General features: G+C 41.0%; 1 protein-coding gene across 1 annotated transcript in view; it reads left to right on the top strand.

The window, feature by feature from the left end:
- The window catches only part of plxdc2b (plexin domain containing 2b), an 82876-nt gene that overhangs the window by 53048 nt on the left and 3704 nt on the right, over nucleotides 1–26124 (top strand). The window contains exons 5-12 of the mRNA XM_079181734.1: nucleotides 1561–1683; nucleotides 4888–5006; nucleotides 5914–6013; nucleotides 12118–12213; nucleotides 12389–12470; nucleotides 17659–17719; nucleotides 17898–18051; nucleotides 23847–23885. Of these exons, the coding sequence (XP_079037860.1) occupies nucleotides 1561–1683; nucleotides 4888–5006; nucleotides 5914–6013; nucleotides 12118–12213; nucleotides 12389–12470; nucleotides 17659–17719; nucleotides 17898–18051; nucleotides 23847–23885 (774 nt within the window). The remainder of the gene's footprint in view (nucleotides 1–1560; nucleotides 1684–4887; nucleotides 5007–5913; nucleotides 6014–12117; nucleotides 12214–12388; nucleotides 12471–17658; nucleotides 17720–17897; nucleotides 18052–23846; nucleotides 23886–26124) is intronic.

Here is a 26124-nt window from a genome sequence, read left to right as displayed (position 1 = left end):
ATTTCCCTTTTCAAGATACACTGTAAGTGTCTTATTACTTCTTCAAACTCTTCTTCAAAGGTAAATTATATTGGATGCATGTGATTGTCTCACCCAAATGCCATGTTTTCCCTTTGTTCTGCGTCAAACATGATTTCACGAGTACATGTTAAGGTTTGTTTTGGACATTTTTGCAATTCAGGCAGAGTCCGGGTGAGAAACTGAAAATAAATACGTCCTTAAATAGCAGCTGACTTTGCTAAACTTTCTTGCCAGAAGGGAAATTAAGACGCTGTTTGATTCCGTTGTTATGAGCGCAAAGACGGTTCCCTGGTGATGAATAGTGGGCGTTTCCCCCGTTTCTACACTCCATTAATAACCATGTGTACAGACTGCTAAATGATGCAGCTGTAGTTAGTGTTGACTGAGCATGTCTCCCTCTGTGGAGAGATCCATGTGTGTCTCGCTGAAGGGGCACGTAAATTGGAAAAGTTTACATAATCCTTTTATGTTGTCTCTTCGTTAGTGTCCGTGATCGATGATGTAGAGAGTAAAAAACACACCTACATGAGGATGTAAAGGAGTACAACAGGAGAGTAAAACGAGTGCAACAGGAGCGTTAAAAGAAGGCTCATAAACACATGGTAATATATTTACTGCTCACTCAGCAGATCTTCCCATAAGGAGAGACTGGGTGAAAAGGGTAAACATGTTAACTAATATATTATACCATGAAACTTCCCCAGTTGATAACTTACATTAAGACAATTGTTTTTTGTGTTACAAATTTTCTTAAAATGTATCTTTAGATAAACAAATGAGGCATTATCTTATGAAATATGTGCTACCATTGGATAAAGCACAGTTCAGAATTCTAGTTTCATTGACATATTAGAGTCAAAGGTTTTTACAGAGAGACTGTTGTGTTTTTATCACATTATTCCACTCCATTAATCAGAAAATACTGTCAGCAGCCGTTTAAAGATATACATTTTAGCTTTGTTTTTAGTATTAAAATGTTATATAAATCAGGTCATGATATGATGATATATGAACAGACCCCTTTGTAAAAACCTTCAGAAAATAGATAGGAATGAAATTGAAACATTTTGTGTATGTAAGTGCTGCTCAAGTGGAGATTTCTGGCTTGTAGTCTGAGAAAATACAACAAATTGACAAGTGCATGAAAAACAACGTCTTCGTCCAGGGTGTCTCATCCTGAAGCGCCTCAGATTTTCCCTGCTGTTTTTGATCAAAAATAATAGCGCTAATTATTTGCAGCCTACAGCGTGAGGCCAGAGACAGAGCGGGGGGGGGGGGGGGTGATGGTTGTGGGTTAATGAGGAGCTTTTAACTTTGGACTGGAGGGCAGACTTGTAGTCTTTTTGAAACCTACTGTATCTGATAAGAGAGGAAGGAAATGAAGGGATGATTGATGTTTGTTTTTATGAGTTGCTAAAGGGTAAACCCACCGTGAAGCACTTTTATCAAAGCAAGTACGACACTATAAGTGATACATGGATGATTCGAACAAGAGTTCAGAGTGCTGAAAGTTATACGTTGTCTCTGTTTCTTCCTCAGGGTTTATCTACACAGGTGACGTGGTCCACCGGATGCTAACAGCTACTCAGTACATCGCTCCTCTGATGGCAAACTTTGACCCCAGTGTCTCCAGGAACTCTACTGTCATCTACTTTGACAACGGTAACAGCAGTTTACTAATTCATACTTAGTTCTACCTTAATGCTCAGCAGTTGTGTACTCTCTTTTGTGCGATGCATGAAGCACAAACTGATACTTTTGGCTCCAACCAACCTTTTACTCTGGTAAGGACAGAATGAAAGTAGGTCTCCCACAGCCAAAATGAAGCTCTAACTACAGCTACACAAGCCATCCTCAGTTATTCACAAAATAGGAAGTCTTAATTCATTAACTGATTTATATGAAACCCTCCTTGACCTCCATATCCTCCCTTTAAATTCCACTTACTCACTTTAAACTACATTGATGCACTCTCTCACTCTCTCCACCTTTCTTTTGCCACCTGTGATGGTTGTTGTCCATCATGTCCGTCATTAATCCTTTCCTCTGCAGCAGAGCGACTGACCAACGGAGTGACCTTCTGCAGTGGAGCTCATCACACTTTAACCAAACTGGCAGCCGATCAATTCTCTCCTGCTCCTCAACACACTGTCCATCAGTCAATGTCCCGCCAATACAGCACAACAGCTGTACGGCCTGTTATGTTGTGGGCGAGTGAGCGCTTCTTTTCCCGCGGAGACGTATTGGTTGTTCTGGAAACACAAACAGAGACGGTGTTTTGTTGTCTTTTTTTTGTCAAGTAGAATCTGCTAAAGAAGACATGTGATTGGTGACGTGAGTGCTGTAAAAACATCCTGAAGTTTGACAACGCACCGTTATGAAGGAGTGAAGTGTTTCTGCGTCTGACGGACAGAGACAGTCTGTGTATGACACGTTTGACAGTTGGAGAGTTTAACACAACGATAGGATTCTGGTGTAATTTACAGTAGCAGACAAGCATTTATTAAGACTCAACACTGTCATCTGACCCTGTTCAAAATGTCTTCTTTATTATATTAAGAAGGACAATGCTTTCAGCCGAAATGTGCAACCAGAAGTGACACGAGAGGGTGGAGTTCATACATTATTACATTAAGACTTTATTAGGCGAAGACGAACTTAAATCACAACTGAAAATCATCAAAAACCAGTCGTCTGAAAAAGTTCAAATAAATAAATATCTATGGAAAAATAGGCTGCGCAGAACAAACCACACTAAACAACTTCCCCATGCAGAGGGTGGGCTTGTGTGATAGATCTGATTTGTTTGTTTTGCGTTCATACAGCTTGTTAAGCTTGTAAGTGGAATTAGAAACAAGGCCAGTGTGTGCTCCCTCCACGTCTCCTCACCCTCTCTGTATTTTTAGCCAGAAAGCCTCAGATAGCATGCAGCCCCCCCCCTCCTGAACTCAATGCATTTTAAGCAGACTTATATTAGGACTTAACTTGTTTCTGACCGAGTGAGCACGCTTTGCCGTAAGGCACAGCTGCAATTTAGCGCTCTGGTCCACCCTCTGATATCCACCGCGTTCTCCTGAAGTCTGTCCTCTTTAATGCATGAAACAGCAACTCTTCAATGGTCTCTGCTTTTACTTAGTTCTCATCCAAACAGTCACAATGTTGCCAGAGAGCGTCAGTGGATGCCTGCTGCCCTTAACTCTACAGCTGTCTAACCTCCTTCTTGGGTCTCGGCCCTCTGTACACAACACATGTCATTTATAATGGGTGTTTCCTGTGCTCGACCAAACTGTCTCGGCTATCTTTACTTTGTAGAGAAGCGCTCTGGCTATGCGACGGAAAAATTGATTAGTTGTGTTAACAAACCTTTATTGCCCTGGCGCACAGCCAGATGACTAGCTGGGAGAAGGGAATGGCTTTCACATCAATAGGTTCTCCAAAGTCCACAGTAAATCACACCGGTGGTAAAAGTAATGTGAGGCCCGATGTCTGGAGGGTAGAGCTGAAGGTCCCGTGAGTCTGGTGCTAATTTAGTACTTCCCCACAATCATGCAACACCTAATGATGAATGACTCTTTGTGGTCCGTGTGTGATTTAGTTTTGGCATTTGGCTTTTAAGTTACACTCATACTTATTCATTCATTCATTCATTTGTTCAGACCGCCTCTAGAGGTCTTTAAGATGCCGGGCAGTGTCTAAACATGAAGCACGGATCCGGGATCAGTGCAGCAGTCTGGGCTCCATGTTTAGATGGTCAGTTCACCAATTTGACAGAATAACAGAGTTTAATGGGAAACCCTGGTGGTGTGTCAACCTGAAGCGGCAATTAGGGCCGCAACTAACGTTCCACTGATTCATTAATCAAATAATTGTAAAATCCCAAATTACTCAGTGTATTATCGCATCATAACTTTAACAATTAATTGAAAGTTGGAGCTTCATTTTCTGTGGATCAACTAATCAGTTAATAAACTCGTTTCAGCTCTGTATTGAGGTATTCGCTGCCCCAGTACAAAGGAGGGGAAAGGAATTTAACTTAAGGGCGGCTGCAGGGGTACAGCGAGTCATCCTTGAATCACATGGCTGATGGTTCAATCCCCAGCTCCTCTTGTCCGTCTGTTGAAGCGTCCTTGAGCAAGACATTAAACCCCAATTGCTCCCCGATGCAACAGCCAACTACCCCTAAAAATGCTTTGGATGAGGTGGCAGAAAACTTGGAGACGGATATCTCAAATTCTGAGCAAATTAAACTAAAAAGTGTCTCCTTCTGTAATTTGGGTCTTTAAATTGGCGTCAATGTTGCCTCTCTGCTTGACATTTTAACTAGTTGCCGGCTGCTCGCTGTATTTGGGCACATGTTTCTGTACCATAAGAAGTCATTTGCAAAACTGCGATTCTCTCCTGCACAGCATGAAATAGAATTGCTACATAATCCATCACAGTAACCGTCACGCCTCGATTTTGTTTTCTCAAAAGTTTCAGTTTTATAGCCGTTTCATGCTGCTCCAGTGGAGTGTTTTCATATCAGTGCTCACACTACTTGGCTGTCAATCACCTCGCACCCACAGGGAGAAATGAAGTCTCTGCCATGAAATCATCCCTCAAAAACATATCGTTTTACAAATCAATGCAACAATTGTTGCATTGATGTCTTCTCATTCACTGGCTTTTCCCGGGCAGCGGTTCATGTCACACTAGATCTGAGACACCAGAGATGATTTATTTTAAAGAGCGTGAAACACAAGTCAGCGTCAGAAATACGATAGTGAGGCAGTAGCTTTCAATGACGCCTGTATTTTCCTTTAATCCGGGTGATTTTATGTAGTCCTGCATCTGGTAATGAGCTGTATGTGGTTGTTGCTCCTTTAGGGACTGCTCTGGTGGTGCAATGGGACCATGTCCACCTGCAGGACAACTACAACCTGGGAAGCTTCACCTTCCAGGCAACGCTGCACAACACCGGCAGGATTGTTTTTGCATACAAAGAGGTCGGGACTCATTCATTTGAACTGCTTAAGCAGTGTACTTCTTTCTTTCTTTTTTAAGTATTTATTATTGTGCACCTATGATCAGCCTGCATGAGAGTACAAGAATAAAAGCCAGATCCAGAGTGCTTTTATAAAAACAGGCTTGAACAATGTTCATTATTAGATCTTCAGACCTTTATTGTCTACAGCAAAATACTTAAAACCCTGACATTTACTATAATACTGGAGGAATCTGAGTAAATACTCATTAGACTTAACTTTTTAGGTCTTTCGAGACACATTTACCAAATCTAAACACACCAAAATTACAATCAAATAGCACTACCTACACTAGAATATTTCAGGGTTTGGCAAGACATTACAGAGAACATACAGAGAAATAAAGATAATGAGCACTGCTATTTGAAAAGGGCACCAGGTACTGAGTTTCAGCTCCATCTCATTTACCTTTGACAATTCATCCCAGAGACACTTAGTACTTTTGTTTAATTGAACTCCTTTCCTTCTTTGTTGTGTGGTATTAACACACCAAATTTAACTCGTTGAAGTTGCATAAAACCCATAGACTGTATGTAAGAAGTGAAAGTAGCTGCTTTGAAGCCTTGAGTTTGGCATTTTGTCCTCATGTTTCCTCATGTTTACAATGTTTACTGAGGTACCACATCAAGTCAGCAGTAGGGTCATTTTCCCATAGACCTCTATACAATCGGACTTCTTCTTCTGCAAACAGAGGAGTCGCCCCCTGATGGCCATTAGAAAGAATGCAAGTCACTTCCGTATTGCTGCCACCTAATGATGCCTCAGCAGGTTCCTATGGTCGATAGTAATACATTGGCTGAATTGTCAGTGCTGTCAAACTGGTGTGGCCTGCTTCTATGGTAATTGATTTTTTACTTTTCTCTTTCAGATCCCCATTGAGGTGTCACAGATCAGCTCTGTCAATCACCCGGTGAAGGTGGGCCTGTCTGATGCCTTTGTGGTGGTCCACAAGATCCAACAGATACCCAGTGAGTCGCAAAATAACTTTCTAGCTCACATTTGCTCACTTGTTCTTAGAACGGAATCAGAATTAATTTGTCTAATTTTTTCCAAATGTGTTTTCTGTATCAAGCATCAAGCATTTTGCATATTTAAGACCCTTTTACAGGATTCTCGTTTGAATGAAGTGAGCTGGAGGCATAATTTTCTACCAGCTCACAGTTAGCTGGAATTAGCTGATAAAACCTGCAGGTGACATTCGACATTTAAGTGGACAAATGAAACGACTCGACAGCTCGAAATAAGAGGCTGCCTTTGTTCACTTATGTGTGAAATTAAAGACTGTGTCTAAAATCACTCATTACTCACTGTAGTCCACTTCATTGTGAGGTTGCTGTTTTGTCCAAATGTATAGTGAGATTCATTATACCCGATATGGTAGACTCAAAGTATCCCACAATGCATCACGAGAAGTAGTGTACTTTGGTTGATTGATTTGTTTATTTGAGTTTCCTGCACCATATGGACTTACAAGACACTGGACAACAACAACGGAATAAACAACAAAATGGCTACGTGACCATGCATAACAACAATTCCACAAATGCAGTTTACATCTGATGGTTTTTCCATGATGCCCTGTGCTGATCCATGAGTTGTGGTGCAAAAATTATAAACTGCGCCAAAAAATTAGTCTTAGAAAATGTTTTTTTCATTTTGATGAGGAGCTCACTATAGATCTTCACATGAAGCTCTCTGGATAGTGAGTAGCGAGTAGTGAATGAGTGAATGATTTCAGACAAAACTGAAAAATGATTGGCCTGCAGAATGGAAAGCTTGACGGGCACGGCAACAGGGGGGCGGGACTTAGCAAAGGGTCATTTAGCTGACTGAGTGCATTGTTTCATCAGCGTTTTATTTACCCTTTTAAAGCTGCGCCTCATGGCTCTGAGTTCAGCCTCGTCTGTTTTGCTTTAGCCTCAACTGTCACCACCTCTTCTCCAACACTGTCCCACCTCTCTCAGTGTGCAGAGCTGTAGGCACGGCTCCAGATCGGCCTCTCCCATGCACTTTTGAGTCACTCCAATTCAGGCCCATTAAATCTAAAGCAAATGCGAGCAAAGGGGAGAAACTTCAAACATTTCTTCAACAGTTGGGCTCTCTCTCTCTTTCTCTTTCTCTCTCTTTCTCTTTCTCTTTCTCTTTCTCTCTCTTTCTCTCTCTGCCATGGGCCCTGACTCAAAGCCTGCCACAATAATGAGTTGTCAGATATGATTTATTCAGTAATCTAAACTCTGTTTTGATTGCGTGTGTGAAACTTGAAAAGCATTTATTTCAAAGTTAATAGTTTATAACTTTAAACACAATACATATGAGGGGATTTTTTTCTGTCCTTCTCTTGGCATCTTTATTTTGAGTTGGATGGGGAGGAATTACTACGGTGGCCGACACGGTGGCCGAGCAAACGCCATTGCAACATGTCCGTCTGGAGAAGCGTGCTGCAACTCCAGCCTTTTACAACATTATGAAAGCGCTAACGCTAGCAAAATGAATCTGGTGCTCTTTTATAGCTCTCCCCCTAGAGGCCTAGAGAACACCTCTTGTGTTGACATGATATTTTTCTCTTGCATTTGTTTGGGGGGTTTTGTGTTTTGGACATGTTTGCTGTTATTTTATTTTATTTAGATTTTTGTATATGATTGGCATCGTTTCTGGAAATGTTTTGGGCCGTTGTTTGCCCTTGTAAGTCTGGTTTAGGAGTAAAAAAAACTCTGACATGGACTTTGTTTTCTTTCTCATCTGAAGGCTTTTACTACAACATCTCTTTCTAGAGGTCTTAGTTGGCACTGAGGCATTTTTCTATTGAACCATTGAACCTGTTAGCGCAGTCTTCCTAGACATAAACCAAGCTGTCTTTGATGTGTCCGACACCGCATGATGAAACCAGTGAGTGCAGCTGTTTGCTTATGGAGTGATGAAATCTTGAATGGAGGCAGATTGAGGTGTTTTGTTGAACATGAGTGACGTCTCTGAGGAAAGTGAGTTTTCTTCCTCATGTCAAACTCTTTTCTTCTGTTTGGATAATCCATCTGAAACGCACACTGTCGTTCTTCCACTTCTCAAGAAACAACAATGTTTTAATACACTGAATCTTGACATCCAGTACCTCATTTACATATATTACGTTAAAGTCAAACATTTGTAACATTGCTTGCTCGACTATTTGACAAATTATACTAAGCCCCTCCCTTCTTAGTTTCTGTGGTACCGTGACAATAGTGGCAGGTTTACTTCAAAATGACCGAAAATACCTTAAAATTATTTATAATTTTTTAAACCCCAAGAGTCGTTTATTTCACACAGAAGTCAACAAAAGCAGCTTCTTATTTCAAGCTGTTCTAGTCGTTCATTTTGTCAGCTGAAATGTCGAATGTCACTTTCAGGTTTTATAAGCAAATATTAGCAAATAAAATAAACGCTAACGAAATTCTTCGTATTTCTTTGAACATTGGGTACTTCGTTTCAGACAAAAGCCAGCTTCTCATTTTGCCAACTCACATGCCAACAGTCAGCTGGGGTCAGCTCGAGCCCCACCGCGACCCTGAATGTGATAAGCGGTTAAAGATAATGGATGGATAACCTTGTTTGGCAAACGTAACGCTATCTTGTGTAGCGTTGGCTGGGGTTGCTGGAGTGTTAAGTTCCCAACAAATGTTAGAGCAAACAAACGCTGTTTAATCCATTCCTTACATTTTTGTTATTGGGTTTTAGGCTAAATCACAAAAAACACCCTTCAATCTCTTTAAATGCAGATTATCTTACTACAGCCCCGTGTACACTGCTTCAACATGTGCAGAAATCATCATCTGTTCAAGGGTCTTTAATGAATAGTCAATTGCTTAGCTAGCCTTCAGTCACTGCTAACAAAACCAAACACCTGCAACAGCGGAAACAAACGAGGCTTTGTTTTCTTGCTGTGCAACGAGCAGATGCTGTTTGCAAAGTGCACAGGTTCATGTCCGCGTCTGAAGCAAAAGGTCAGTATTTGAATCTTGCACCTGTCAGTCCAAAGGGCTTGAAGCGGCACATGAGCTGAAAGAGTCCGTGGAGATGGCAAAGGAGGTAACATCTAAGATCAAAGGTTCTTACACCTTATAGTGGTGCAAATGATAGTGAGTGTCACTTTTAGGATGCCATGGTAGCTCATGTGTCCGTAGCTATTCAGTCCCTCTTTGCAGGATGGTTACAGTTAATGCGTGACCTCAAGCCACCTTTTGTTCTCGCGCTCTGCGTATCCAATAGAACTGTAGTTTGGAAAAGATGCAGCTGAACTATTTTGACATATTTTCCATTGTGTATCAAGACAGTCGAGCCATTAGTAAATGGCTTCTGTTAAGTTGCCATGTCCTGAGAAAAATGAAGCCTTAATCCTACCAGAGATCAAACAAGTAGGAGAGCCATGCCTGCTGCAGGCTGTACCACGAAGAAGTATTTCAACTCAGCTAGGTGTCTGCAATGGCAACCATAGCAACTAGGGAGACATTTTTTTTTTAACCCAGCTTTGCCCCGGATTAGAAGCTCAAATAAAACATTTTACGCTGCCTCCAGGCAGAGCAATCCAAGAAAGAGATGAGGGCAGATTTGTGGGTGTGTAATTAACAGGTCAGGTGCAAGCACATGTGGAGACCCAGGTTCAATGCTACATTATGCATTATTATCCGTCACAGTGAGTTATTCTTAAAATGAGGCCAATACTCTGTCCTTTTCATATCTTCCTGCCTGTATCTGGATTAATAATCTTGATACCCAGCAGGAAGCTATTAATCATATGCGGCTGTCATTCCATGTTTTATTTTCAGGTTTTTCACAGCAGATCTCTGCTTAAGAGGAAACATTGTGCTTTAATATGTTGGCGACATCGACCCGGCAAGAGTTTCATCATGAGGTTAAAGAGGTCGATTGAACACATTGCAATATTTTGTGTAACAGTACAAACGGCCAGAGTGCTGCCTGATGAGACACCATTCCGCCATCGATCTCTAACTCAATGTCTTCACATCACGTTTGTATTGATTTCCATGCAGCTCTCCCATATGGATAAATGAGCAGTAAGAGGCGGCCTGGTATAAAGCGAGAATGTAAACACATTTTTCCTCTATATTTTATAGCTTAATAGTGTAATAATATGTGCAAGTGTATCTTATCTGGACGTGATTATAATTTGAATGAGGGTTAACTGACCCTCGTGAGCGTAATTGATGACACGCTTTTGCTACCTTTGTTTGATAGCATCAGTGAAAGCTATAGCTCAATCCTCATAAGGCGTTGTTGTTGCTGGGACCAGGCTATAATTGATCTGATTTGCGGCTTCCTTCCACCTACAAACGGAGGCCAGCGAGGATGTAAAGTCTGCCCAGAAAAAGTATTCACAAAAGCAGGCCCGACCAGACGATGAATCCTAGGTGCTAGACAGAAAAGCTTGCAAAAGACAGAAAAATACAATTGTAATCCTTGCCTGAAGAAGAGATAGACACTCAAAACGTCAGCTGTGGTAATAAATGAAATGTGCACGGCACAATATCAACTGTGCAGACTAGTTTTCTTCCCGTCTTGTACAGTCTGCCCACACATGAGCAGCCTCAGGCTGGGGAACCGACCTTCCTCTGGCCCCCACCGTGTCATTAGGCACCTGATAATCCCTTTGCTAGAGGCAAGAGGAAGTCAGGCACCAGGGAGAGGAGGGGAAAGGAAGGGCGGTCTTATTCTCAGGTTAGAAGGAGCTGGCTCACATTTGCTGCTTTGATCAGTTGTCTTGTGTGTAATCAAACCAAGCAGGTCTGCAGGGAAACAACATCCTGTCACACGAGAAGAACAATACTTTTGCCAGCGCAGCTAACAGTTCATTAAAAAAAAAACTAAGCTTAAATCTGTAGGCTATAAACTGATTTTGTTATTGTAATTTCATACATTGTTATTAAAAAGAATTTCTATTACAGCAAGAAACTGAAGCTGAGGTTCAGAGGAGGATGTAGCAGGAGACGGTTAGCTTAGTTTAGCCGAGCATAAAATCCAGCACGCAAAATCTCCTGTAACACCACAGCTTTTAGATTTAACACTTCTCTATTGATTTGGATTAAACAAACAAGATGCAAAGTTAATTAGGGAGCTGTAGAGATGCTTTAGACGGAGCCAGGCTCGCTGTTTCCCCCTCATTTGCAGTTTTATGCTAAGCTAACCGTGTCCTGGCTATAGCTTCATATTTACTGGACAGACCTGCAAGTGGAATCGATCTTCTCATCTTACTAAAAACAGTTAAAACAGTTTCGGCACGTTACAAGACTCGGTCATGAATGTGACTTGCAGGTCACTGCTTGCTGTCTGTGTTACACAGCTACAGTCTGTTGCATTGAATTTTAATTTTATAGCTCATTGGTCAAGCAAATATAACCGCTATAGAAAATGTCATGTTTTGAGTAATGCCCCAATGCTCGTTGCAGTGCATCTCAATGATTTATTCCACAGATTTACAGTTTCATTCCTGGAACAGCTGCGTAGAAAGTCATTTTAACAATCCAATTAGGGTTTGGATTAACTACAGCACCAAGGAGTTATTATCAGATCTGTTTAGACACTGCGCAGGATAAGAGCCTTTTTGATTGTGACAAAGGCTGTACTTCACCCTCCTCTTTTTCCATTTCCACTGATGGGAGGGAAGACGCATGGCGAGCAAAAGCAAGCAGCCAATTTTAAGCTGGCCGGTGTGAGTTATAAAGGCCAGAATGAGATGAGAGTCAATGATGTATCTAATCAATTGCGCCAATCTTTTCCCGGCTGATGACTTGCTGTTACAGATGACTGGGAAGGCAGCCTTTTCAACAGTGTCTGATTGATATCAGCTCCCTGGGGAAATTGCTACCGTCCATTGCCAGATTGTGGGCTGACGTTTGGGCACAATGAGAGAGTTGAGAAATAAAGTGCTGTGGTGGCGTCCCATATGACCTGATTCTGCCTCCCGCTGTCTTTCCTCTTTTTTCAGGGGCCACTTGTCCCAGTTTTTTTTTTTTATCTCTGGTTGAGAGATTTCTTGGTGTGTTCGAGCTCTCACTCGATCTCTTCTTTCTCCATAATATAGACGTTAGGCGGAGGACAATCTACGAGTACCACCGCGTGGAGCTGACGAAGACGAAGATCACCAACTCTACGGCCGTTGAAATGATGCCTCTACCCAGTAAGAAGAAGTTATTGTAGCAGCTTCTGGCTCAGTCAGTGTATGCTTCTTTACAAGTGTTATTCGATTAAATCCTGATCATTATGTGGCGTGTAGACCTTTTCCTTGGCTGTTTGTCAGTTAGGCTATTGATTGTGTAAATAGTTTGACCTGTTTCGATCTTTCTCCTCTCCAGCATGTCTCCAGTTCACGAGCTGTGGCTCCTGCATCTCCTCGCAGATCAACTTCAACTGCAGCTGGTGCCATCGGCTCAACAGGTGGGATTTTTTGAATATGTTTACTCTCAAAGGATTCACCTCGGGCTTATTATAAAGAGTATTGTCAGTATCCTGCCGATTCTTTTTTTTATCTTTAAGTCTATGAAATGTCAAAAAGTAGTGAAAGATTGTCACAATTTCCAAATGTGACATCAAAATACCTGTTGTCTGACAAAGTGATATTGTGCCGTATAATTTGGAAAGACTTTCACATTGAAATACCACATCTTTAAACACACGTTTGGTGAATTGTAAATACATTTCTATTCAGCTGCAAGCATTCGTGATCTCAAAGTTTCTCTTTAAAAATGTTCTTAGTGACAAAAATACGATTTGGAAAATAATAGATTTTTTTACATTGATGTTCTGAAAAACATATATAGGTTTTAGAAAAAAACACTTAACACTGAGCTAGCACGGCCTGCAGCAATAGTTTGATTTCGTAAATAATTCAGCGATATAGAGGTTAGAAGCTGGCGTCTCAAATCAGCTGAACCAAGCTGGAAGCTTACTGTATGTTGTTCTACGTACACTATTTAAAATGCACACCTACGAGCTGTCATCAGGATGTGCACCAAAACAGAAATGTTCAGGATCAACAATTTGATATTAGAATAACTTACAGTTTTTAACGTATGGTGATGAAATATTTGTAAACTATTCGTTTCCAGAAAGCTGTCTACAGTGTCTCTGTTACCCTGGCAGTAGAGTCTTTTTCAGTGAATAGGGATGTAGTTCTGTTCATTTTAGACGAGACAGTAGCTCATTTCAACATTCATTCAACTCACAGCTGTTCTGTCAACCTCTGCTCCACTTTTTTTTTTATCTCATCCTTCCTGTCTCCCTGCACTTCAAACTAAAGTAAATATTTGAGCTGCTAAAGAAGCGTTAGCGTTCCTCCCAAGCATTTCCTGACAGCTGAACTGTGAGATGCAGATTCTTTTGTTTTTTTGTGGGATGGAACAAGTTTGAGGAGAAATAACTTAGGGAGAGATAGTAGAGTTGTGTTTTTCATACAAAGACAGAAAGAAGAAAGTTAAGAAAGTTTCAACTTAGAAACCAATAGATGTTTACTGTCCTGATGAACGTGTAGCCAGAATTTGAATGTTTTTTTGCAGGTTGCTGTCGGGCTTTGTTCAGTCAGACTCGGGGCAGCCGCCGTCTCTTCTCTTTTGTCTGCATTTTGAATGCCTCATGCATCAAATATTAATCTGCCACTCTTTCATTTTTGACTCATAATTTATTCTGAGTAAGATGGTTGACTGGAGAAATGTGCAGCACTTCTGCTCTGTCCATTGAGATTTCACATTGAATTTGACATCCCCATCCGCTCTGTATTTTAATTCTTCATGCCTTTGACAGAGACAAATTAATTTACAGTGCATCAACATAAAGAAATGTTTTCCCCCTCAGCAACGTATGATCGCTGTGTAGAGAACGTGTACGCCCGTAGCCGTGATCTCATTAAGCTGCATTTTAATTTGCTTTCTAACCGTGTTTATATCTGACTGTTCATCCCTCCTCTGCCCTTTGTATCCTTCAGCCACTTCCTTTGAAAAAGGCAAACGTGCTTTAAACACGTGCTAATTAAAAACAGTGGCGGCCTCGTTGGCTCCGGGGTTAATGAAAGACGCTGCAGTTTAAGAGAATAACCCGAATGAACTTTTCGCACAATGAAGTGCTGAGTAGGTGAGAGCACCCCGCTTCTCTCATGAACTAAATAAGTTCAGTTTGTTGTGGCTGATGTGTGCAGCCGGTACTGAAGCAGGTTAATGAAGCATGGCAGATGTCCCAGTGGATCCACAGTGGGCCATAACACTGATGAGTTTAGAGGAACTGGAGGGATTTGTTTACCTAAAGAAAACAGCTGGTTAGCATCACAAATGCAGCTTGTAGAAAATGAATGGCTGATAAAGAGACAAATATTGAGTTTTAATCTACGTCTTATTCTCCCGGGAAAACGTTAAAGCATATTTTTGTGTTGAGAAATGGCATAATAACAAGCACATTATTCTTTTATAGGCTGTAGATGCACTGCTAAACAATCAGGGATGGATTCAGTTTGTCTACTTAAGTAAATTGAATAACGCAAGAATGTAAAAATACTATGTTGCTTGTTAAAGTCCTGCATTCAAAGTCTTACGTAAGTAAAAGTGCGGTTAAATGGACTAACGTACTCAATATGCACTTAATATATATTCTAAGATGAATTGAGGATGCAGCATTTTTAGTGTGTAGGTATTTGTACTGTATGTAGAAAAACTCACTTGCAGTGCAGTAAGAAAGTTTCAAACTGTTTAAGTTATTTCAAGGTTGCTGCACTAGAATTATGAAAAAGTTTACTTTGAAAATCCCTGAGAAAAGTTGGTTTGTATTGACACAGAAAACATTTGTTGAGCAATTGGTGGGTCGGTTTACAGTGCAGCCAAACAAACTCATATTGTTTCAATAAAAAAGTCCGGCAATAATAATGGTCTGAGATCTGATTTCATGCTGCACACGGCACGAGTAGCTTTCTGCAGCAGGACACAGTCAAGTTTGTTATGTTGCTCAGAAGTTGGATCTAACAGCTTCTTCTTTGTCCATTACTCCCTTGCAAACATGATCAGTTGAGGAAAAATGCAGGAAATGATTGTTGTCTTGTTTTGTGACTGCTTCAAAATAAAAGTCACCCTGTGTTTTGCCAACTGAGTAAGCAGGATGACCGGTTTGCATCACCTGACTAATTTAGCTCCGATACAGTTGAAGGAGAGTAAGCTATGAACAGTGTGACAGATATAAATGTGATGTATGCATCAGTTTTCCTGTGCATATGATGGCGGACTCCGCCACTAACAGTGAAAACAACAGGCAACTACAGAATGTAAATACATGAAATGAATGGATTTTGAATGGCTGAAAGAATACAGACCATAAATAGCTTAAAAAACAGGGTTTGATGTCGTAAAAATCTTTACAACTCAAAGTACAATACGTGAGAACATGAAGCTCAAGAAGTGTGAATGAAATGCAATCTATCCATCCTGCTGTGAATGTTGGAAACCTGAAGGGAAATAGTCTCCCTCGTGAGTTCATTTATATTCAAATGAAGCACCTCAGTCCATTTCTAATTAAAAGCACCGTGGCTCAGTGCGCTAGATGGCAACTAGCTGAGATGGATGCCATTGAGAAGAAACAAAACACAAGCTCCCCATAGGGACAGGTTAGACCTGCTCGGTAATGTCGTGTCTCATTTTGCTTCCCTGTCCTCCTTCTGGGGCGGGGGGGGGGGGGGGGGCATTTGGGGAAAAGTGCGGGATTAAGCGAGGAATCTGTCTCGCCTGATTGACCAGATGAGGCAGAATTTTTTTCTGGGGGGGAATAAAAGAAATGGAATGATTAGAGAGGTAGAAAGATGAAAATGGACTCCTTCACATAAAGCTATTACCATAACAATATGTTCAGCAGAGAAATGGAGCCTGCTGGGGATGTCTAAGACTCCACTGGACTCATATTGTCCTCGCAGTACAAATACCATCGCTGGCTTTAAACCACTGTGTTTCTGCATCGTGAGCTGGTCAAAGGTTGTTTTCATTTGTGTGCGTTTTTCCGTACATCTCCCACCTGCAGTGACAAATAATTTGCAGAAAGCTTTTCAACTTCAGTCCATTTGACAGAACCCAGTGTGAGTGGGTTTAGTGCTTTGCATACTAACTTTCCCTTTCAGACAGGATACAGTTTGGGGGCCGAGACAGAATGATGGCGAGTTCACCCGTGGGCGGTTTATAATTTTGATCCGTTTACAGCATGGAGGATTAGTCGCCGCCGCCTCGATTACTGCCTGCCTTTGGAGGTTATTGCTCAACAGCACCCTTACCACAAGGCCCCGTGACCCATTGAACTCCCCCCTACCAGATCCCATGTCTTCATACTGTAAAAACATAAATCTGCTACCTCTTTGAGTCTAGATCAGGAGGAGGCAAAGAGTTTGGAGGGGCAGATATTTGCTTTTCAGCTTTATTCAGAGTAGAAAACCATAAGTGTTATATATATGTTTGTGACTACTGTAAGCGTGAAATTACACTAAAAATATGTTGAAAGGCAGAATGTTGACACAGCACAATCAGTTAATTGTCATGAGGATAGATAAATAGATAGATATCTAGCCTTTAACCCATCGATACGGAGCGCAATTAAATCCCGCCCACACTGGAGAGGAAACTATTTGTATTGTGTGAAGGTGTTTCCTTATCAGTTCAACATCAAAATGCCTAAAAGCTGCTGTGTGCTGGGATGCACTATAGAACCCAGAACCAAAGTTTTTATGAGCTGCCGAACGGAAAAAACGGACAAAAGTGAGGCATCAGCAGGAAGAATGAAAAGACTTTGGGATCCTGACACTCAGTATTCCTGATGTTACATGCAGCAAGCATTTTGTCTGTAAGTTATGCAAAAGCTTTTGGACAGTATGGTGTTAGGGAAGAACATTGATGCATCAGAAAGCTTTGCAGTATTGTGTTTGCAAGTGCTTTAGCTAACTACAGTAACTTACTAACACATAGCTAACATTAGCTCACTGACAGCTGACCTGGCCCATCGTCCTTTTAGTTATCAGCTGCATCCTTGGTAGACACCGGGTGCTAAAACAAACCTCTGACATGATGAAATCAAACGCTTTTAGCAAGCTTCGGGCATTTTGTTCACGCTACTATGTTCCATATTGTTGCCCTGATTGTTTTCCCCTCTGGTGTGAAGCATGGCACGTGTGCTCTGTCTCTGTGGGATATTTGTTTTTACACCCTGTACATATTCCACACAGAAACACACACAATACATGAAAACTTGGACTCATCTTGTAAAAACATCTGTGTAGTGTTTAAGATGTTCTCTCTTCCTCTGTTTTTTTTGGCACCGCTCAACTTTCCACTGTTGAATAAGAGGCACAAAAGCCCCAGAAAAGAAAAACACTTCAGGAGAAAAACCGTTGCGGTATAAATTGGGTGTGAGGAGTTTCAAGACTCGAGTGTTTAACCAGACGGGGAGGGTCTAATATGTAGGAGCTTGACTGATATAACAAACCACAAGTCAGGCCTCTACTAATACGCTACACAAAAAGTCTAACAACTTAATGGAGGTTATTATATATAATATATTAAACCTCTTGTATTTGACTAAAGACTTGACTGACGGTTGTTTTCTCTCCCGTCAGATGTTCCAGTGGCTTTGACCGCCATCGGCAGGACTGGGTGGATAACAGCTGCCCAGATGAGGTGAGCGATAAAGCTAAAAACATACCAATCTGACATGACTTGAATCTGTCTGATAGTACTTTCGATGTTTCATGGTCTTGCTTATTAATGGTGAAATGTTTGTGCGTGTTTATTCCCCCGCACACTCGTCATTAATCTCTTTTTGCACACGGCCATGACAACGTTTCTTATCTTTCAGACCAAGGACAAGATGTGTGACATCATGGACACCACGTATCTCTATCCGCTCACCACCACGGCTGTCGCCAAAACCACAGCCAGGAGCAAAGAGGCCACTGCAGGCGGCGACACACTCTCCACCTCCCGCCCTCCCACCAGCGTCCCCACCGAAGGTAGAGTGGGAAAGAGCTGGAACGAGGCCACGGGGCCCAGAGCTTTCGCTCATGTAGTGATGGATGCTCTCTCTGCTCTGGCAAGATGTTAAATGAAGTGCTTTTGCTGGAGCTGCTCTTTATTGGTATTGATGTGTTTCCTCCTTAATGACATGAGCAAGACACTTTTCTCTTTTGGAGAAGGCATGACTATGTACTGTAGCTCTCCACAAAACAATATTCCAGATGGCAGGCAGTGGAGCAGCGTGCAGCAGCTGTGATTGTACCAACTTTGAAACAATGCAGGTTGAATTGGGACAAATCTCACCGGTCTAAAGTAGATGCACCCACACGAGCCTGTGATCATGTTGTTCCGCTCCGCTTGGCTCGCCATCAATCTTTATTTTCAGAAACCTTTTATTACATTTCAGATGATGGATCTGTTGAAGTATCAAAACTATTTCCATCCTGTTATTGTTCTTCTTAATTATTTCTCAGGTTAATTAAGGCATTCACTGTCAGTGTTTGAAAGGCGAACAAAGGGCAATTTTTATTTCTGAAGGCCGAATGTTTAATAGAAAATTAGATTGAGTGCTGGCTTTTCTCTCAGTAAGTGGAAAGTGACTTTACAATCATTTTGGAGTTTAGTGAAATTGGCTCGATCTGATCCAGATATTGAGGAAAGCTGGTCCTTGTTACCTTTGTTCTCTCTCTCTCTTTCAAGGTCATTTTACTTTTTTTTTAAAGAGGATAAAGTCACAAAGGCATCGTACAGACATATGATATGTGTTTGGTTCGACATGTATCCCCTGTAAGGCTGGAATGAATATGGCTGAAGTTATAGATCAGTAGAATAAACTAAATAAAGATTTTTAGAGATGCAATGCTTTTCAAATCTTACAAAGTATCTACAGTGTAATATCAACCATTAGTGACCATAGGAAGTACACATAGTACAACAATGTATGTAGTAAACATACACACAAGAGTAAAAGTAAAACCCAATATAGTAATTTAACAGTAACTTAGTCACATTAGCTTCTTACAGCTAGCTAATATAATGGCTAGTTTGGTTAGTTTGTTCTGTTAAATTTGACTGAATAATGATAAAAAAAAGAGTTCCTACAGATAATGGTTCGATAAGGACGTTTGGTGAGTAGATAAAAGATATCAGTGACATATCCTTTAATTATGACGAATGGGCACTGTACTTTGTTTTGAGTCAATCCCATACACACTGTTCTGCTGCTACAAATACTCACTCGAGCACCAAATGTGTATCAATCCGCCTCTGCAAATAGTACCCAACAAATGCTCTTTTGATTGCTGTTTTAATAACATTTCATAAAAAAAACTACAATGCCCATGTTTTAAAAATGGACTTTCCCTTCTTTAAATGTGGAAATATATATATTTGCTGTTTTGAATGTTTTACGTCTTCATTAGTTAGGATTGAGCTTCAGGCTGAGAGCCACAGACAAGGTGGGAAAGGTGGGAAGTACTGAGAGTCGGACTAATGCATCGTTGAGTTGAGTAAAGGCAGAACACTAGCCAGCGAGTTTAGTGATCTTCAGTCTAGCTAGCTAACGGGCAAAGTATGTGTCTCCAGGCAGGAGAATTTAGCAGAGCTCCAGACGACACTGATTACAGTGTCAGCCAGGGAGCAAGACCCCCGGAGGTCTGACGAGTGACAGCTGGAGGCAGACGCAGAGCGAGAGGCAGAGAAACGCCCAGAAACGTCCACAACAAAATGACAAGAAAAGAGAAAATACATGCAGAGGGCCGAGTCTCCGCAGATACAGACACCGCCACACAATATCAGTCTATATATTGTTTTCATTTAAGAAAAATCCTACTCATTGTGTAACAAAGTCTGAAGTCAAATATCCTAAACTTGGTAAAATACTGTACCCCAAATAGCATGTTGGTTTGCTGACGACAGCAAAAACGCCTGTCTTATGCTTAAAAGTGCCAACAGCCTACAGATGAAACAAGATATTCCTCAATTTGGTTAAAGTAGCCCGCTTTGTATGTGTGCACATACAATATTTACGTAAAGGAGATAACGGTAAAAGTCAAAATGTGTTCTAAACGTGACATTTACAGCAGATAAGTATAAGTCGTCTCATACTGACAGCATTTCTTCTCCAATGAAAGTTAGAGGGTGTCATGCTCCGTTTGATATTGCAGTGTAAAAGTATTGAGCACATGATTCACTGCACCCCCAGCGGGAGGCTAACCCAAACCATACTGCCGCATAATCTCAGTTATCTAATGCAAATCCTCTTTGACAGGGGCAGGCTGGATTCTTCTGCTGATGATAGGAAAACTCCCAAGGTGTCTTTTAAAGTTTGTTTACTTACATTTCTTTTTTTCCACTTGTCTCCAGAGAAGCGAGAGTTATGAATTGGCTGGATTTATTGTGCCAATTTTCAGCTCATTTCCCTTTTTATGACTTTTTGAGCAATTTATTTAAGTAAACAGGCAATTTATTTTAATCGGCTCCAGATGTAGGAGACGCTCTCCTACTGTCATCATATGAAACGCTGTGTAGATAAGCGATGCCAAACAGCACACACACACTAGACTGTATGTTGTGTCTTTTCCCATGCTTGTCTTGTGTTAATCGATGTCTGGGATGCACAATGGGCTCGCAGCACATTGAGCTGATGGTCAACAAATCATTTCAGACATCGACTCGTATCCTTGTGATGAATTGACTGCATCCTTTTAAGAACATGAGACTCCCGTCTATAAAGTAGGTGAGGACTTATTCATAACCGTGTGCCTGTCAGATACAGTCAGGATCACAATCGGAAAAGCTTTATTGTCCATCACAAATTGATAAAAGTGTCTTTGACGCGGTTTACAAGATGAATATGGCTGTAAAAGAAGTAGGGAAATGCAAAGATATGTGCAAGTGACTTCCCTGTCCTGTCTGTGGCTCCCAGCCCTCAAGCCCATTCATCTCCACTGAAGACATAACTCTTTAAAAACATACTGTTATTATAAATGAGATCCTATAGAAGTCTATGAGAAGATGACTCTACTTCTCTCTTGATTTATTACCTCAGTAGACATTGTAAACATGAGTTTGTGGTCTCAATCTCTAGTTTCAAGTCTTCTTCAATACAGCATGATGTTCATTTAGTAGATTATGATCCATTTAGAGTCAAATAGACCATAAAGCAAAGTATGCTGTAGGGCGGGGCTACCTTGTGATTGACAGGTCGCGACCACGGAGATGTCCGATCTGGGAGTTGTCCCTGTTTTTGTCGAACAACTTTAACCCACTTCACTTCTTATATACAGTCTATGTTCGTAAGTGCATAGTTTAATTTCGAAAAAGAAAGTCGTTTTTCTAAAACAGCTGGGCACTGTAGTTTTTAATTAATACAGATTTCGTCTGCTGGTGAGTATTTCCGACAGCAGGAAGGTGCATATGGGATAAACTGCAGTGCCAGCTCTTCATCATAATGGAGGAAAATGTCCTCCAGTGCAGCAATGTGGCTCAGTCATGTGTTTTTAATAGTTTCTGGACAACAATGCAGGAATACGATATATATCAGGCTTTGGCTACACACACAATAGTGGGATGAGTTCAGTTTTGGTCTTCCTGTCGGATTTGCTGACGCTAAACATCTCCAGACTTAGCTGTTGGAATGAAGGATTTTCTGACCTCATCAGATGGAGCATTTCAGTCAGTGTTTTGGCTCAGGGCACATTGCAAACAATCCAACTTTTGGTCTCTCAGCAGGCTTTGACCTTGTCAGTTCTCCATTAAAAACTGAAAACTCAACGTGCTTTTAGGTTGTCGTTCCTTAAAGCTAACTTCCTATTTCTCAGTGTGGTGATTTAATATTCGTGGTTCATTTCTGGTTTATTGTCCATGTTTCTTCTCTTCCTGTCCATCCACTCTAATTCACTTTCCCCCTTTCCTTCCGTCACGTTTCTGCACTTTGGCACTTTACATTATAGTATTTTCATTCAATTTACTTACTGACTATTAAGCTTAAATAGCGTGTTTTTCCAAAACAACTAAATCCTTAAAGATGGTCTTGAAAATGTTATTTTGTTCCCCGTATATTTCATTTGTTGAGTTTTTTTTTAAGGTTTTCTACACTGAAGCCAGGCTTACCCATTATTTCATTCTCACAGAAAGGCATTTAACTGAGGGAGTAGTCGTTTTCTCCCCTGCACCCACATTAATCATCTAGTGGGGACTGAGTTTAAATGGAAGCTCCATCGCAGTCGGGGTGCTGGATGGGCTGCTGGGATGACGATGGATGCTATGTGAAAACGGTCCAGCTGTGAGGCAAAACACGCAGACTAATCCTACGGATCAAACCAGGGCCTGTTGAGAGGACTAAAATGTGTTTGGTTTACGTGCGTGTGACTGTACGTGTGTGTGTGTCCAGGAGGTTAAGAGGTCACTCTGCGGTGTATGTTGTGTAGCCGACGCACTTTCTGACACGTACAGCGGATCACTTTCCTCCGCTCTCGCTTGTCTCTTCAGCTGCAGGGGTCAACGGTCAGACTAGAGGGCAGGCTGGGTGACTCATGGTGGTGGAGAGACATGAAGAGAAATGTGTCTGTGTGGGTTTAGGTGTGTTTGGGTGCGAGAAACACCAACATGAAAAGTTTAGATCCTCCTTTTTTTTTGTCTATTGACATTGAACTAAACTTTATATTGAGGAATAGCTTCAGAGGAAATACAAACAGCGACCTTTCAGCCAGCTGTTCGTTCTCCATGTGACACAGACCGTCTGGAAAGTTCACTTCAAATTAATACAGTTATTTATTATTTCTCTTTTTCATTTGAAACATTTTAGAGCAATTTTGGAAACATCTGAGCATCCTCCCAATATTTACACAACCTCAAGTTTTAAAAGAAAAAAAACATTAATAACCTGTAAAAACGTATTTCCACTATTCATTTCAAAACGGACCAGAAATGGTGACACAGGTTTATATTTAGACTCGGTTTACACTTTCACTAATTTAGGATAGAAAGTATGCTTTAATATTTGAGGTACATTGTTAAAACATTATGTTATTTAGTAGAACTTGTGGGCAACTTAACTCAAACATGTATGAGGAGTCTGAATGGCAGAAGAAAACAATTTCACACAGACAATTCTTCATCCAGAGTAGACCCAGCTCTGTTATAAATCTGAACACAGGTGTAGATATTTGTGTGAAATATACATACATACAGTAGCTTTTGTTAAAACCCTTCTGGCTTCTTTCCCTCGAGCAGCGCTGGCGATCCATATTCATGACCCTCACTCCGGTCTGGGATTGAACTCAACCGAACTTTGCGCGCTCTCTTACGCTACCATATCTCATTTAATGATTCATTTCAGACCCCAAAATGTTGCTGCATTGGTTCTTTAGAAAATTGAAAATAGAAAATCCCTTTGAAATTGAATCGTTCAGTGAAATATGTGTGGTGGTGGCGTGTGTGCGCTGAATTTGCATAATGTGAATCCTATGGTGTGCGTAAATGCCTGCTACCCTTCCAGGAGAAGTGGGCCACGCTACATTTCCATATTTCACATGTATAGTTAACCCCAGACAGCTTTTATGTGCTGAATTATGCATGCTGGACCATTCTTTTCAAAGCATTCATTTTTAATCAGATTTTAAGTGGAGTAAATTTCATGTTGAAATTTCCACTAATGAAAGACGCTTAATCTCATTTAGGTCTTCTGGGAGTTGTTTATACTATCAGAGCTTCAACAACAAACTACAAAGACGAAAAAAATAATGATTGTGTCTGACTCTCGTGTCTTTCTTTCTTTGTCTCCTCACAGACGATACCAAGATCGCCCTGCATCTCAGAGACAACCAAGGTGGGTCTCTATCTGCTGCTATGTGCCTTCACTCCCCGCTGGCTTTATGGCCGTGTGTGTTTCTTTGTCTGCCTCCTGTTTCTGTTCCCACCACTGAGGTATTGGTCCCTAATTGCTTTTTGGTCTTTTTGGAGGACGCGTGGCTCAACCAGCTGATAAACTTCATCCAGCAGCCGACAAGTATTAAACTTAATTGTGCTCTCTGGGTTGCAGCGATCAATTATATTGTCTGGAGGAAGGTATGGGAGTTTGTGCCCAAAAAGTAGAAGTTGTATTGAGTCACATATTTCCAATGAAGTCTCAAAGGCAACAGAAGAAGCATGCATGTGATACATTTTCATTTTCAAGATGTGGCTGTATTGCTGTAAGGCGGAGGTAGAAAAGAAGGTAGTTGTACAAATACAAACATACTGTGCCCCTTTGTGTATTCAACAAAAAAACAACAACATCAGTAAAAATCAGTACAGCATAGTATTTTGTGTGGCAAAATCGATACACGGATGCCAAGAAACCTTTTGATTTAGCTTTTTCAGTCCACTTCAGTCCGTCTGCTAGACAAACCCATTTTGCTGCAATGAAAATCTTTGAAGTGAGATGAACCGAGTAAAAGGTTATTTCATTAAACAGATGTTGACAACTTGCAGGTAAAAAAGGTAATACATCGCAGTATATGATATCTCAATAATCAGCATATCGCAAAAACCGCAATAACATCGTCTCTTGTCATAAGGATCATGATTATATCGTATCATGGGGCTCCTGGTGACTTCCGCCACTAACACCCACATATGTGCCAAACATCCCAACTCTGAAATGTCCTCCGACTCCATCAGTTTTCAGAGATAGCCTCTCGAATGTTTCCAGCCTGAGAGGAATTGGAAATCGGCGGCTTCTATTACACTCTCATTACACAAACGCTGCATGTCTCTCATCACTCCGGCATCACTCCGCCTGGCACTGTGGCTTGTTTTTCTCACCAAATACCTGCCAATGGTGTTATTCAAGGTGAAAAGCAGTTGCGAGGAAGACATAAAAAGCATGAATTTCTAATATCCAGGTGAAAGATAGTTGAGTACGTATTATAACTACTGGGTATTTAACAGGTTTGATTAACCAGAGTGATTTCAAAATGTGTCTTTTCATGCATGTTGACGGAGATAATGTAAGATGTCTTTAACTGTTTAGCTCTCATATCAGTCAGTTACAGTTAAAGTGTCCTCTGACCTTAACTGTGGAAGGAAACGTTGAGGTAATAAAAGCTACAGTAAGTGCTGAGATGAGGAACAACAGGAGCCGATCACCCTTTTGTCCGGAGTTTCTATTCAACACCGCATCCATTTACACATAATCTGGATTATAGGTCTGTTGTATTGTTAGTTTAAACCAGGTGAGAGAACGGTTGTGCTCCACTAATGTAGAGCTGGAAAAGAAACAGCTTGACTGTGTTCCTTTTGGTCTCATTTGTCCTTTCTCAAAAGCTCTAATGTATTTTATTGGCATCTAAGAGCTCTGCCGTCCATTAGTGTTCAGTCAGTGTCCTCAGGTTAGCAGACGTAAGGACAAAGCTAATGGAGAATGAATTCAGGGCAATTTGCTGAAGACGAGCCATTTCTGTGTCCAGACTCCGTTGTGCCACAATGATAGATATTACCAATTATCTCCGTGATTATAAACTAGAATATTTTTAGCCATGCTGACAGCGCGGCTCTATGTTGATTGATGTCGGTTCCAGCTTGTTACACGACAGGATTTAGTTTTTTCTTTGTTATATAATTATAAATGAAATATTTTGGGGTTTTATGCTTTTGCTCGGACAAATTTACTTTAGGATTTCACTGATCAATGGGCAGTTTTCCCTTTTTAATTGATTGATCAGATAAATACTTGATATAGTTGCATTAATCGTCATTAAGACAAGGAAAATAATGATTAGTTGCATCCTCATCAACAAACTACTGGATGGACTGAGATAGAATGTTGTGCAGACAGTAGACTGAATATATGACTTCGCTCCGTCCTCTCGTGTCATATGGTCGCTAAAGCCAAGAGGGCGGCGGCCAAAATGACATTCTCATCTAGCGCCACCAAGAGGTCAAAGCTTCAATTCATTTGTTGGGGGTTTATGATCAAATACCTGCAAAATGAATGACATCTTATCAGCCTCAACTATTTACAACTTTACATAAATAGCAAATGACAGCATGCTTTCAGGCTAAAAACTGGTAAACACTGTCCCTGC

The sequence above is a fragment of the Pholis gunnellus genome (genome assembly GCF_910591455.1).
Source record: "Pholis gunnellus genome assembly, chromosome: 20".
Lineage (NCBI taxonomy): Eukaryota > Metazoa > Chordata > Actinopteri > Perciformes > Pholidae > Pholis > Pholis gunnellus.
The sequence above is the reverse complement of the archived record's forward strand: the minus strand, read 5'-3'. Positions and strand labels throughout refer to the sequence as shown.